This window comes from Cricetulus griseus, chromosome 7, assembly GCF_003668045.3.
Source record: "Cricetulus griseus strain 17A/GY chromosome 7, alternate assembly CriGri-PICRH-1.0, whole genome shotgun sequence".
In the NCBI taxonomy this organism is placed as follows: domain Eukaryota; kingdom Metazoa; phylum Chordata; class Mammalia; order Rodentia; family Cricetidae; genus Cricetulus; species Cricetulus griseus.
This window is the reverse complement of record NC_048600.1, coordinates 71,790,321-71,805,318: the sequence shown is the minus strand read 5'-3', so window position 1 is coordinate 71,805,318 and position 14,998 is coordinate 71,790,321. Positions and strand designations below refer to the sequence as shown.

The window sequence follows — 14,998 nt, the reverse complement described above, 5'->3', positions numbered from 1 at the left end:
GGTCAGCTTGAGCATGAATGGACATGGCTAGACTGGAAACCCTGGGGGATTCCCTGGGGATTCCCTGGGGATGTAGGCTCAGCAATGAGAAGGGGAGAGCCAAAGACCTGGATCCCCCCACCCCTCATAAGGTTTCTGTGTATGTATTCCTGGCTGTCCTGGAGCTTGCTCTGTAGACCAGGCTGGCCTCAAACTCACAGAAATCCACCTGCCTTCACCTCCCGGGTGTTGAGATTAAAGGCATGTGCCACCACCACCCAGACAAGATCCAGAATTTCCTTGGCTCCTAAATTTTGGCCACTACCTCAGAATTTAACAATTATTTTGAAGGTCAAATAAGGAGTTCTGTGGGGCTGTTTTTAGGTCCTTGAAGGGAGCATAAGGTCTTCAAAGCTATTAGTTTGTGGCCTAGAGCAAAGGAGAGTAATTCACCAAATAGTTCCTGCAGACCAGAGGGTTAACATGGACACACACACACACACACACACACACACACACACACGCATTGCACAGAAAAGGGTCCTTAGCAGGCAGTTCTCATACACCAGCCCCCCCCCCCCCCGTCGAAGTCTGCCCACAGTTGTGCCTGAACTCCTCTGATGTGTTTGATGTTTAGCTGCCTCATTTAAACACAGCAACTAACCACCTTATTCCTAGGGGGCAGTCAGGGCGGCAGAGACAGTTGTGCTAAAATCAAGCCAGGACATAGAGAGCAGTTTCTTTGACAAGCAACATTTGTTGCCTTGCAAACACTTTATTTTATTTTATTTTATTTTACTTTATTTTGTGAGAGCTCATGTGGCCAGCAAAATTTTAAGGCCTGCCTCCTTCCGCTGAGCCTGGCCCCTCACTCTGTGACTGCTCACTCTTTAGCTGGAGAGGCAGGCAAGTGCCTGGCCTGGAGTTCAAGGCCAAGGACCAAATCACAAGGGTTCCAACAGTGAGTGGCTTGGTATCCAGGCTCCAGAATCTCCCAGGAAGAGCACAGTACAGCAGGCAGGAGCCCCAAAGCAGTGTTCTCAAAGCCTGAGAAGTCTGGCTACCTGACCTGGGGAGGGGGTGGGGATGAGGGCTGTCAGAAGGCATAGGACAGACAAGTATGCCCAGGAAGGAGGATGGTGTGAGCTGGGGCTGAGGCTGGACAGGTGTGTGTGTGCGTGCACTTGTCCTGTGTTTCAGTGTCCTGGCTTGCTCCTGAGGGTATGTTTCCTAACTCCCCACTGCAACAGCATTCAGCCCCGGTCTATTGCACCCTGGCCCTATGTGGTGCTAAGGGGTACCTCAAAACAAAAACAAAAACCAACAAACCAATTCCTGGGAGCTATAAGGGCACAAGGGTTAAGAGCACTTGCTGCTCTTCCAGAGATCCTGAGTTCAGTTCCCAGAACCTACACTGGGTAATTCACAATGCCTTGGGATGGCTAATCTTTGTCGTTAATTTACCCACACCTGGAATTAGCTAAAACCCAAGCACCTGGGCATACTGTGAGGGATTTCCTTTATTGGATCATTTGGGGTGGGAAGACCCACCCTATGTCTGGGCTGCACTTTTTGGTGACAGCCCACACAAAAGGACATGGAAAAAGGATGATGCTTTTGCTTTTTGCCTGCCTGCCTTCACTCTGGATGGCAAGTTCTGAGAAGGCATTCCTTTGCTGGTGTTAGAACCGACTTCTTTGGGATTCCAAGAGACACTGAAGACCAGTAGCTCTCTAGAAATCCTCTGGCCTCCAGCACCAGATGGGACAGCTGAGGCATCCGGCCTCATGGACTGAACAACCGGAATCATGGCCTTTCTGTTAGGACATAGCCACTGTTGGGCTACCCAGACTATAGAATATATTCATTTTATATATAAAAGGATATACTCATTTGATTAGTTCTGTTCCTTTTACAGAACTTGGACTATAATACATGCCATGAATCCATCTTCCCTGTACCCGCCCCCCCCCCAGTTAAAAATCAAAAACAAACTCCTAAAAAAGATAAATTCCTGGCCGAAGCCAAGCTCCTGGCATGAATAATAAGGAGAACATAGAATGCAGTCCTAGGTCCTTCCTTAAGCCATGGCCACTTGTGTTCTGGAGTGGGGAATGTTGGGGAGGGTTCCCTCTGGGAGGACCATGGATCCCGGTGCCACCTTCACATGTCAGAACAAAGGAATTACAACCAGAGAGGAATCCTGTGAAGTCTCTTCCAATCCATGGCCAAGGCTTGATGTAATACACAGGCGATCAAAGGTTTCAGAAACCAACATGAATCAAATTTCCCCGGCATTAAAATGTCCAGGCACTTGGCAGAGCATGCCCACATTTCCATTCCTGCCAGATCTGTGCCACTCAGCACCACCTGAACTGGACAAGCACTAAAAATTACAAAGGCTTCACTATAGCACAGCCATGAGGGTATTGGGAGTGGAACTCTGGTCCTTTGCAAGAGCAGCAACTGATGATCGTTTTAAATTTCTTTTCTCAGGGCTAAGGACTAAACCCAGGGCCTTTCATTTGCTAGGCAAGCACTCTACCACTGAGCCAAATCCCCAACCGTGTGACAAGTACCCTTAACCTGACTACTGAGCCCCCTCCCCCCACTTTTAATTTTGCCTGAGATCTTAGCCATGGGATAGTGCCACCCACATTAAGGGTGAGCATTCCATGTCCGCCCTCCACAGTTAATCCTTTCTGGAAATGCCTGAAGCTGTGCCTCATTTTTGCCTTAGTGTTTCTTTCCTTTAAAAAACAACAGCAACAAACAGGTGTTCTCTCAGTAGCCCTCACAGAGGCCTGCCTGCCTCTGCCTCCCGAGGGCTTGGATTAAAGGTCTGTGCCACAGGCCCCTTGCTTGATGTTTCTTAATCCAGTCAAGTTGGTGGTAAGGTAGGGATGGGGAGTAGGGGACGGCTGTGCTCCTATGGGGACTCATGTTGTTAGTACACGAACAAAGTAAAGACTCTGTAGCTTTGCCTCTCAAGGGGGGTGGAGGCTCTTGTAGCAACAGTCTGTGGGGACCTGACCACATGCCCAACTTCTGGAGGGACCTGGTATCAGTATGGCTATGGCTGCCAGTAACTGGTGCTCCTTGGACATGAACAAGACTTGTCATTACTGGCTCTGTGGGGTAAGGCAGGTCACTAAATGCATAGGATGTGTAGCTTGGGAGCAGATTCCTAGAAGTAGTAGAGAATTTGCTCCCAATCACTGAAGCCAGGTGGCCTCAGAACACGAAGCTTCCTGGGGGAGGGGAGACTTGATCTCCAGATTTGAAAACAGGCTTTGCATGTGGGTAACACATAGCAAGAGTGTACGGAGCACAAAGAAATGGGTGCCCTGATTTGAGTTTCCCCTTCTGAAGCTGTGGAGACAAGCTGAGGCAGGCTGGTGTGGGTAAAGGACTCTGGGGCTGCAAAGGCTCATGAGTAAGCTGCATGTATCCCAAGAAAGGCCAGAGACCTTTAACTCTGTTGTCCCATGTTGGGAAAGATGCAATCCACCCCCAAATAGAAAGGACAGGACAACAGCAAAGGCAGGACATGTCTGCCTGAGGATCAGCAGGGCCCCAAGCACGTTCTCCCATAAATTTTTTTTTTATTGTTCATTCAGGAGCGATTTATTCTATGTCCTGTGAGTTTAGAGTTATGGGCTTAGTGGAAGCCTCAAACAGGTGATTATGGTAATTTAGAGAGAAAGTACCAAGCCATTTCTGTCACAGGCCACTCCAGCTGGAAAATAATAGCATCACCTTGTATTTATAGAGTGTTGAATGATACCAAAGTGCTCTGTCTATTATCTCATCTCATCCCCATGGAAGGCCAGTGAGCCAGGCTGAGTCTCTGCTGTCGAGCTCTGACCAAAGAGTGTCCCCTCTCTGGGATTCAGTTTCCCTATTGATAAAGGAGGAGCTGAGATGTGCCTCGGCTGACAGAACACTTGCCTAGCATGCACGAAGCCCCGAGTTCTATTCCTAGCACTGCATAGCCCAGGCCTGGTGTTGGGTGTACACCTATAATCTAAGTAGGTGGGAGGTAGAGGCAGGAGGATCAGGTGATGAAGGTCATCTTTGGCTACACAGCAAGTTTGAAGTTAGCCTGGGCTACAGGAGACATTGTCTACATAAAAGAGAGAGGGGAGAGAGAGAGAGAGAGAGAGAGAGAGAGAGAGAGAGAGGAAAAGAGGGAGAGGGAGGGGATGAAGGGAGGGAGAGAGAGAGAGAGAGAGAGGAAGAGGGAGAGGTAGAGAGAGAGAGAGAGGGAGAGGGAGAGAGAGAGAGAGAGAATGTTCTTGTGGCCCCCATAGGCTCATATATTTGAATGCTTAGTCAACAGGGAGTGGCACTAATTGAGAAGGATTAGGAGGTGTGGCCTTGTTGGAAGAAGCATGTCACTGGGGTTTGAGGTTTCAAAAGCCCATACCAGGCTAGCATTTATCTCTTGGCCTTTGGATCAGGACATAGATCTCAGCTGCTGCTCCAGCACCACGTGTGCTACCATGGTCCCTGCCATGATGATAATGGTCTAAACTTCTGAAAGTATAAGCAGGTCTCCAATGAAACACTTTTCTTTGTAAGAGTTGCCATGGTCATAATGTCTCTTCACAGCAATAGAACAGTGACTCAGATAGGTCTCATGCCCATTGCTGTTTTTCCCATTAGTTATCCTCAAGAGGTCTGAGCAGCCCTGATATCTAAGGCTGAATTTCTCAGCTCTGTGTCTCAGGATTCCCCCTGCCAACATCCCCAGAAAAGTTGGCTATGATGATGCAGTTCCCTGGTTCCACCAGACACAGTGGGATGTAGCCTAGGAATCTACATGACACACTCATTTCCTAAGTGATTTCCGGCACGCCAATCCTTGAGAACTTCTACGCTCTGCCTCCTGATCCTTTGGTTTAGGTCTCATCCTATGACACAGCTGAGTCCTGATTTGGGGGGAGGGAGGGTGATGACACGGGGACAGGACAGAGCAGTGTCTGTAGAGTGTGGCAGACAATCCAGATAATGATAGCCTCTTGAGGATATAATTAGAACCCTCACAACCGGAACAGGACAGTTTAATAATTTAAGTGAGATCTTAGGATTAAATAACAGTGGTTGGAATGACATGTGGGACCATAAATCCTGGCCTGCTGTGGGAAAGTGATGATTTACAGCAAGGCTTCCTGGAAATACAAGGTTTGATGAGCCTGCAGGCTGATCTCCCCGCCTCAAGGGACTCATGGTGGGTGATCTCTCACACTTTCCAGGCCCACACCCTCCAAATATGCTACAAGGTGCCCTCAGTGGCCTTGGCACACCTGCATGTCAGGGTTTCCTACAAGTCTGAGGGCTTCACTTTATTTGGAATGTTTGAGACTGAAACCAAGGGCCTCATATACGCTAAAGCAAGGCTCTCTATCATTGAGCCACCCTCCCAGCCCCTCACTGGGGAATTCTAGCCAGGGGCTCTCTACACCAAGCCACACCTCAATCCCTCACTGGGGGATTCTAGGCAGGGGATGTCTACACTGAGCCACACCCCCAGCCCCTTACTGGGTTATTCTAGGCAGAGGCTCTCTACACCAAGTCCACCCCCAGTCCCTCACTGGGGGATTCTAGGCAGGTCATCTACCACTGTGATACTCTCTTAGCCCTTCACTGTAGAATTCTCATTGATCCATTCTCCCAACCCCTCACTGGAGACTTCTAGGCAAGGGCTCTACCACTGATGCCCTAGCTCCTCACTGGAGGATTCTAGGCAGGTGCTCTACCACTGAGCCACACTCCTAGTCCCTCACTGGAGTAGTCTAGGCAAGTGTACCCCAGTTAACAGTAATAACACAGCCTCACTGTAACAGTGACAGCCTGGTGATGACCATTCCCTGAATGCCTGCCAGGAACATCAACTCACTCAGCCCTCACTCAACCATAAAAGGGAGAGTGGGAGTGATGGAAACTCCACTCCTATAGGCTTGCACAAGAAGAGAAGGTATGTGCTCTGGGTATGGGGACAGGATGTAGTACACTGGCCTAAAGCACACTGGATTCAAAACAGGCTGGCTGGCATTCGAGGGAGAGGTGTGAGGGAGGACAGGCTCACTAACCTGAACCTGCTTCCTTCTGTTTGCCTCACCCCTTTGGTGTGTGTGTGTGTGTGTGTGTGTGTGTGTGTGTGTGTGTGTGTGTGTATATGTGTGTGCGTGCGCATGCGCACGCATGTGTGTATTAGAAGACTGAAGCCATGGCCTAGTACATATTAGGCAAATACTCTACCACTAAGCTACCAGACCAGCCCTCCACTTTTCTATTCCCTAAGCCTAACAGGGAATAGGACTGGAGCTAGTATCCACCACAAAGAGCATCTTGCAATGACCTTTTCTCAGAAAGGACTGCTTAGGGGTCAGTCTCCCTCACTTCTGTGTCATGAGGCTGTCCCAGAGCAGCTGCAGTATGTTGGCTGGGAAAGGTTAGAGCTGTTTATTGTGAGGCCCAGTAAAGTGACTGTTGGCTGGAGTTCACGAAGAGAGGCTAGACAGCAGTTCAGATGGAGAGCATTCCAGCCCACATCCTGACAGCATGTAGGGAGGGATCTCTCGGAGCAGGCTTGGCAGAAAGCAGAGCTTCCCACTCCCCTGCAGTGTTCCCCTCACTGCAGCCTTTTCCAAGGCCCAGGAAATCCCCTTATGAGTGGGCTCAGAAGCAGACAGCCAGCAGCAGACAGGAAGAGGTTAGCAGCTACTCTAGAGCTCCTAATCACTCACAAATAATGTGTGCATCTCTAAGAAGTGAAGCAAATGAATACAATTAATTTTTAACAATCATTGTGGGATCAAAGAATGTCCTGGAAGGAATTCAGTGTGCAGGCTTCTCAAGGCTAAGCAGCACACATCAGTTAATACTTTATAGGAGGCCTCAACACATGCCTGACCCTTTGTTCTCTGTAATGATTTAAAAATTACATGTTCATAAAATTTATTAATTTGAGGTAGGAAAGCAAGAGGCAAGAGGAAAAAAGATGAGAAATTTGGATACTCTTTTCTTCTTTCAGAAAATCTCAGACTAAAGACACAGAAATGTGTGGATTAGGCCTCCCTAATCTTCAGCGTTGTGGAGCTGTGCCTATCTGGAGCCATGAGAACCGTAGCATTTTAAGCTGGATGGTAACAGCTTCAAAGATGCTTCTGGATTCAGATCAAACCAGCAGGGCTCTGGAGTGGTGGATGCCTGATAAGACAGGCCTGGAGTCTGAGAACTGTAGGAAGAGTTCTTGTAGTCTCTGTGAGCCATGACCACATCTGGAGGCTGCCAGGTGTGTGCATCTGTGTTTATGTGCCCATGCCTGTGTGCTTATGCATGTGTGTCAGCATGTATGTCGCTATGTGTTAGTGCTGGCATGTGTCTCTGTGTATATGTGCATGCTTGTGCATGCATGTGTGTATTGGTATTTGTGTCTGTATGAATTAACACTGGTGTGTGTGTGTGTGTGTGTATGTGCACATGCATCCATATGCATGTTTGTGTCGATGTGTATGTCTTTGTGCGTATTAGTGTGTGCATGCTTATGCATGCATGTGCCTGTATGTATATGCATGTATATGAATGCACGTGTGTACTGGTCTGTCTATGGGTATGAGCACGTGTATATGTGCGTATACATGCATGTGCCTGAATGTGGGTGTGTGTATGTCTGTGTATGTTGGTGCTGGTTTGTGTGTCTGCATGTGTGTATGCATATGTGTGTGTGTGTATGCATATGTGTGTGTGTTGGTGCTGGCATTAGTTAATACCTATTTTTGGCCAATGTCCTTCCTTAACTCATTAAAAACAATATTATTTAAAGAATCTGAACTAAAGTTTATGATAAATGAGAAAAGGAGACCATCTCTTTTAGATAGATGGATAAAGATAAAATGTCATGGCTGAATATTTTGAGTTTTAACCTAAGAGTTTTTACTGTTTTATCTAGGAGGTGGTATGCAGGGTCGGAGTAGGGGTGTAGATTTCTTACACTTTGGGCTGATGCTAAATATATGAATTTTCCCTTTGGGTGAATGCTAACTGGAAGAGGCTTCCTGTCAACTAGTTACAATGTGTTGAAATGACTTGTATTAGTTACTTTTCTCTGCTGTGACCAAGTATCTGACATGAAACCACTTGGGTGAAGAAAGCTTTATTCCAGCTCCCGAAACAGTTTGAGGAAGTCCATCATGGCCAGGATAGCATGGTAGAGGCCAAAGCATTGTGGCTGGGGCTCATCGAATCTGCAGGGACACAGAAGCAGAGAGACAGGAAGGGGGGCCAGGCTATGCTCTCAGGGGCAAACACTGACCCACCTCTTCAGGCAAGGCTCTACTTCCTAGAGGTTCCCCAACCTCCACCAACTGGGGACCAAGTGTTCGAATACACGAGCCTGTGGAGGACAGTTCTAATCCAAACCATATGATCACAACAGCTGGTATACAGTCAGAGCTCTCTCAGTGTTACTGTTCATTTTCCTCTGTGTGCTCCCCACTTAGTGAGCTCCATATGAGCGAGCGACACTCAGCAGGTTTCTGATAGATCAAGTTATATAGCAAGGAACCTCTTACTTTTATTTTCACCTCAAATGCCCTCTCATTTTCAACCCTGGGTCAAAATCACTTCCACCAGCTTTCAGTTAACAGAGTGGCCCAGCAGTCACTTGCAGACAGACTGACAGCAGAGCGATTCCATGCTCTTTCCTTGGGGACCTTCTTGCAGGAACTCAGATGCCCTGCTCCATCTGGCTTCATTCCCCTCTCATTACATTTTTACTGAAACACTGAAACAGTTTGAAGATTGGTTTCAGAGTCCAGGGAGCTGGTTCAGTCAGTCAAGCACTTGCCATAGAAGCATGAGGACCTGAGCTTCATCCCCAGTCTACCAGTCTATGTAGAAAGTTGGGCATGGTGGTGCATGTTTGTAACCTCAGAGCTGGGGAGGCTGAGACAGGTGAATCCTGCAGTTCACTGGACAGCCAATCTAGCTGGATGGCAAGCACCAAGGCACTTAGAGGCTCTGTCTCAAAAGCAAGCAAACAAACAAAAAAACAATGCACAAGGCAGAGGGCTACTGAGGAGTGATGGGAAGGTTAACTTTACTCAGGGTGGTGAGATGGCTCAGTGTGTAAAGGTGCTTGCAACAAAAGCCTGACATCTTGGTCCCTGGAACATACATGGTGGAAGGAGAGAAGTGACTTCCATAAGTTGTTCTGCGTTCAAACTCATGCCCATGCCCATATACACAATAAACAAAATACAGGGCTGGAGAGATGGCTCAGAGGTTAAGAGCACTGGCTGTTCTTCCAGAGGTCCTGAGTTCAATTCCCAGCAACCACATGGTGGCTCACAACTATCCTTTATGAGATCTGGTGCCCTCTTCTGATGTGCAGTTATACATGGAAGCAGAATGTTGTATACATAATAAATAAATAAAATAAAATCTTTAAAAAATGCAATTTAAAAAAATGGCCAGCAAAATGCAACAGAGAATCACTTAAGAAGAGGGTTTCAATAAGGGATGGCCCACAATGAGTTGGCCTGTGGACATGTCTAAGGGGGACTGTCCTACTTAAGTTAATTGATGGGAAGACCCAGTCTACTGTGGGTGGCGCCACTCCCTAAGCAGGGGGTCGTGAATTATCTAAGAGTGGAAAAGTCAAGCTGAGCACAAGCAAGCAAACAGGCACACATGCATTCACCTCTCTCTGCTCTTGACCATGGATGTGATGTGACCAGATGTCTTAAGTTCCTGCCACTGTGACTTCTCTGCAGTGATGAGCTGTCACCTACAATTGCAAGCTAAAATAAACCCTTTCACCCAAGAAGCTTTTGTTATGGTGTTTTATCACAGCAACAGAAATGAAATGAAAACAAATGATATCTGAGACTATTTATGGCTTTATGCATTCTCTCTCTCTCTCTCTCTCTCTCTCTCTCTCTCACACACACACACACACACACACACACACTCACTCTCCTCTCCCTCTCTCCCACACACACACACTCTCCCCCTCTCTCACACACAAACATAAAATCTCTCTCTCTCTCTCTCTCTCTCTCTCTCACACACACACACACACACACACACACACACACACACACACACAATTCAGGTTTAAGTCACCACAGAAAACTGGGAGAAAATGCACAGCTGAATGCTCCTGCTGTGCAAATTTTTAAAATGCAGACGGCTCACCGCCTCAGTGGAAGTGTCACTTTCTGAAAATATAATGCAGCTATTTTCCACGACAGGAACAGTCCTTTCCCACACACCAGAGCTCTTGATGCTTCAGACGCACTTTGAACAGATTCACCCAATTCTTTTCTTTCCCAGGACATCATTTTTATAGTGCTTGATTCATAAACCCTAGCTTTGTTTTCTTAAAGATGCACAAAACGTCCCATAAACGCATCGATTCTTGCACCCTGTGTTTTTGCCAGACATTCCCCGAAGGTTTACAGATTTCCTTCATTACAAGCTAATTGATATTCAGAAAGTGCTGGAGTTTTAGCAATTCTCTCTGTTGAGAATGAGGGAAAGTGCTCAGGATGTCAGAGATGCTAAAGGAGAAGAGAGCCTGGAAGCCAGTGCATATGGTCACAGTGACACAGGGGATGGGTAGGAGAGCCTGGAAGCCAGTGCAAGTGATCACAGTGACACAGGGGATGGGCAGGAGAGCCTGGAAGCCAGTGTATGTGGTCACAGTGACACAAGGGATGTGTAGGAGAGACTGTAAGGTACTGTGTGTGGTCACAGAGACACCACAGATGGATAGGAAAACCTGCAAGCCAGTGCATGTGGCCACAGTGACAGGGGTAGAGAGTCAAGCCTGCAAGTTGGTATATGTGGTCACAGAGACAGGGAATAGATAGGCGAACCTGCAAGCCTGTGAGCATTGTAGTGACACCAAGCGACCATTACTGAAGATCTAGGATTCCTAGACCCGGCGAGACCCAGCTCCCTGTAAAATGTCACCTGACTCCTATTAGGACAGGTGGGGACAGGTGAGCAGAGTGTGCTACCTAGAGACAGCATCTGCCGTGGCTCTGTTTCCCCATCTGTGTGACCAAAGTCTTAACTCTGCGGAAGGGGACTCACCCTAAGGCTGTCACCTCAGCATGTCAACACTCCAGGCAGCCCACAGCTAATCCAAAGAGGATACACCACCATCGTTTATCCACTACAGGGCTACGACTCACAGCTGAGCTCCTCAGAAAAGATACCATGCAAAGGTAGGGAAACAGAGGAACAGATGAACAAGTCAACATGCCACAGGAAGCCCACCAGTGTGATCTCCCAGGATGCTCCAACAGTGGGGCCACTGAGGACAGCTGTGGAGGAGCCATTGTAAAAGGATTGCAGGCCCTGGGAGTGATGGAGTCCTATGGACTCTGCTGTTGCAGGTGCACAAGCTGGGGACTATAAGAGTGGGTGAGGCCTCAGAATACATCTATTAGGAAATCTGGGAAGACCATTTGCCCCAGTGGAGGGTCAGTTGCTCCCTCAGGCCACAGACACCTTTATGTTATCTAATGGGATTCTTTGACCTGAGGGTAGCAATGCCAAGCCAGAGGAAGAGGATGGGATAGGAGGCTGAGGAGAGCAAGAGAGAGGGGACAAAGGGTAGTCTACCATAAACCAGTCATAAATAACTGCAAGAAACAGCAGTAACACTCAGCAGTAACAGGTTTATTTATTTATTTATTTTATTTTACCTGGGTGACACACCACCCTAAACCTTACTGCCTATCTAGTAACCCATTTAACAGTCAGGGTTCCCAAAAGGAAGTCAGTCTTAACAATTTCTTTTTATACATAAGGGGCTGGAAGCATAGTACAGGGTCGGGTACCAGGCTAAGGTCATAGAGAAAGTGGGAGTCAGGGGCAAGGTCAGAGGCTAACTACTTCCAGGCTTGCAGCTAAGAGCTGTGTGAGGAGAAAGGTCTCCCACTGCCATCACAGGTTCACAGCCCTTACTGGACAGCTTAGAAGTGGGAGGCATGAGCTGGAAGGCAGTCTGTCTTGAATTTCGTTTGTGGCCACACCTCTGTGTTCCTTCAAGCCCTGGGTGAGATGCACAGTCAAGAGGCTCTGTGTACGGACAAAGTCAAGCTCCGTGCCTGTGCTGGGCCATGGTAAATGCCACAGGCAGGCTGGCTTGACACCCTCATTCCACACCTCCAACCTCCTTCTACCTCTATCACAGACACAAAGCCTCATGCTCCTGGCCTCCCACACAGACAGAAGGACCAGATCCCAGAGTTCTGGCCACAAGGTTCTGGAACACCTTCTAGAGAAAAAAAGATAAGCTTGACTGGAGGAGGCTGTGTCTTTCACCCAGAACTTACAAAGGTTCAGCAGCAGTTTCGTGACCAGGAGGAAGGGGAAGAAGCATTGAACTACTTAATTGTTTTATTTTTTTTCCCTTAAGCCACAGCCCCTATTCTGATCAGTTTTTACTGTTAACTTGACACAACCTAGAGTCACCTCAGAAAAGGGAACCTCAGTTGACCTGCTTGATCAGACTAGTCTGTCAGACATTGTCTTCATTGCTAATTGACGTAAGAGAGTCTGCCCCACTGTGGGTGGTGGTATCCCTAGGCAGTGGGCCTGGACTGTGTAAGAAAGCTAGCTAAGCAGAAGTTAGGGATCAAGCCAGTAAGCAGTGCTCCTCCATGATTTCTACTTCACTTCCTGCTTACTCTCCTGACTTGACTTTCTTCAATGATAAACTCTGACCACAAAAGTAAACACTTTCCTCCTCTAAGTTGCTTTGGGTCATGGTGTTCATCATAGCAATGGAAAGCAAACTTGGGACAGCCCCCAAACACAAGATATACCAGTCCTATACATAGGTAGAAAGGAGAGTGAACGGATCCATGGCTTATGCCAGCTATTAATCATCTAATTGTCTGTTCTTCACAGTTTAATGCACTTCCAAACCAACAAAAGGGAATTAAAATAGGATCTGTTTGCTGGGATGTTGTGAACATGAAATGAGATCACGTGTAAGATACAAGGTCTGTGTAATAGCTGTGGAGTAAATAGGGAATCATATATCACACTGCTGGAGAACTCCTTTGTTGGGAGCACCCCTTTGTAAGCATGGAACTTAGGGAGCAGAGCCAGGGTGGGCAGGGCCTACCTCGATCACTGAAGTCATCAACCAACACGATCTCCGCCACCAGTTCTGGGGGTGAGCGGTTGAGCACGCTGTGAACAGTGCGCAGCAGTGAGGACCAGCCCTCGTTGTGGAAAGGGATGATGATGCTGGTGTTGGGGAGTGTCTCCAGGTAGAGCTTGCTGTTGCAGCTGGAGGGAGACACAGAGGAGAGAAGATAAGCATTATCCAGTCACCATTCAGCTTTCACATTGTGGCAAGAACACAGATGCAGCATCAGGCTAAATGGGAGCCCCACGTCCTTTCCAGCCATCAGGGTAGGAGAGAAGTGGAGAGACCTCAGCCGATGCAGGACTTTATTCTCCTTAGCCCTGTGGTGTCCTACTTCTACTGCTAGCTGAGTGACACTTGTGTAAAAGACCCTTGTGTTTGTATGAAGTTTACACACACACACACACACACACACACACACACACACACACACACACAATTGTCATTTACAAATAGCTAATTTTATTTAATTTCCAACCTAGAAGCTATCCATTAATTTATTTACTTATCTTCTTGTCTGATTGTCCTGCCTAGAGATTGTAAAGCAAGACTGGGTAGGAGTGGCTAGGGCATGTGTGTGTGTGTGGAGTTCATCCCTAAGTAGCATAGTTTTCCATGCCATTTAGCAAGAAGTTCCTTCTATTCTTAGTCTGTGGAATGTCTTAAGCTCCCTAAAGTTTTGGTGATCCTATAGTAAACCAACCTTGCATTTCTGGGATAGGCTAGCAGGCCACAGTACATTATCCCTATATAATGTTGGTTATTTTATTTACTGTTTTTTTTTTTTTTTGAGGAGTTTTGCATCTATTCTCATTAGGAATATTGACCTACAGTTTTCTTATGATACTTCTGGCTTTCTATATTGCATTTAGTTTCTAAATGCTAGGCAATTGGGGCTAGAGTTTTGGCTCAGCAGTTAGAAGCATTTGCTGTTCTTTCAGAGGACCCAGGTTTAGTTCCCAGTACCCACATCAGGTAGCTAGCTTACAATCTCTTGTAACTCCAGTTCCAGAGGGGTTCCAGTGCCCTCTTCTGGCCTTTTCAGGCACCAGACATATATGTGATACACATATAAACATATAGGCATGTATACCTAAAACAAACAAACCCTACCTAGCTTCTTAACATTAACATAATTATGTATTTGCTTTTTGCTCTATAATATACAGTAATTCCAACATTACTGGTAGCAATATTATTACATATTTTTTTTCTGTCCTGAAGCTGCCTGAGTGATTCATTTCACAACTCTTTCTGTAGTCACATATGCCTGGAACATTTAGATCCACTTATTATATTTAGTTATTTATCTTTAGGGCTTGCACTTTAATTTTTAATTTAGGTCTAGTCATGTTTATATAACATGTTATGTGAAGCATACAGTTCCAAGGCCAACTCTAAAAGGGGGCAATTCAAAGATTTCTGCCTCTTATTAGTGTCTCCTCATCTAGTTTTCCTTCCTTCCAAGAGGTCACATTATTGTGGCTAATGACTGTATTGTTTCAACCTTTTTTTTTTTTTTTGTATAAACAGCTGCTGATATAAATTGCTGGCGTTGAAGTACTTTCTAGGAAACTCGGTAGTATACACTTCACACCTTTACTTTTTCACTGACTGTTCCACTGTGGAAACTGTGCTACACAATATGCTTCCCTTGCTACAGACCTCTCTCTCTCTCTCTCTCTCTCTCTCTCTCTCTCTCTCTCTCTCTCTCTCTCTCTGTGTGTGTGTGTGTGTGTATGTGTGTTGAGACAAGGTCTCTCATTGAACATGAATCTGTTTTGGCGACGATGGCTGGCTGGAGAGCTCCTAGGATTCTCCGACCTCCCCATGCTC

General features: G+C 46.9%; 1 protein-coding gene across 3 annotated transcripts in view; it reads right to left on the bottom strand.

Annotated features, from left to right (window-relative positions):
* The window catches only part of Galnt10 (polypeptide N-acetylgalactosaminyltransferase 10), a 141,752-nt gene that overhangs the window by 40,008 nt on the left and 86,746 nt on the right, over window positions 1-14,998 (bottom strand). For all 3 annotated transcript variants that reach the window (XM_027427436.2, XM_027427435.2, XM_027427437.2), the window contains one exon: window positions 13,136-13,302. In XM_027427436.2, coding sequence (XP_027283237.1) covers window positions 13,136-13,302 — 167 coding nt within the window. The remainder of the gene's footprint in view (window positions 1-13,135; window positions 13,303-14,998) is intronic.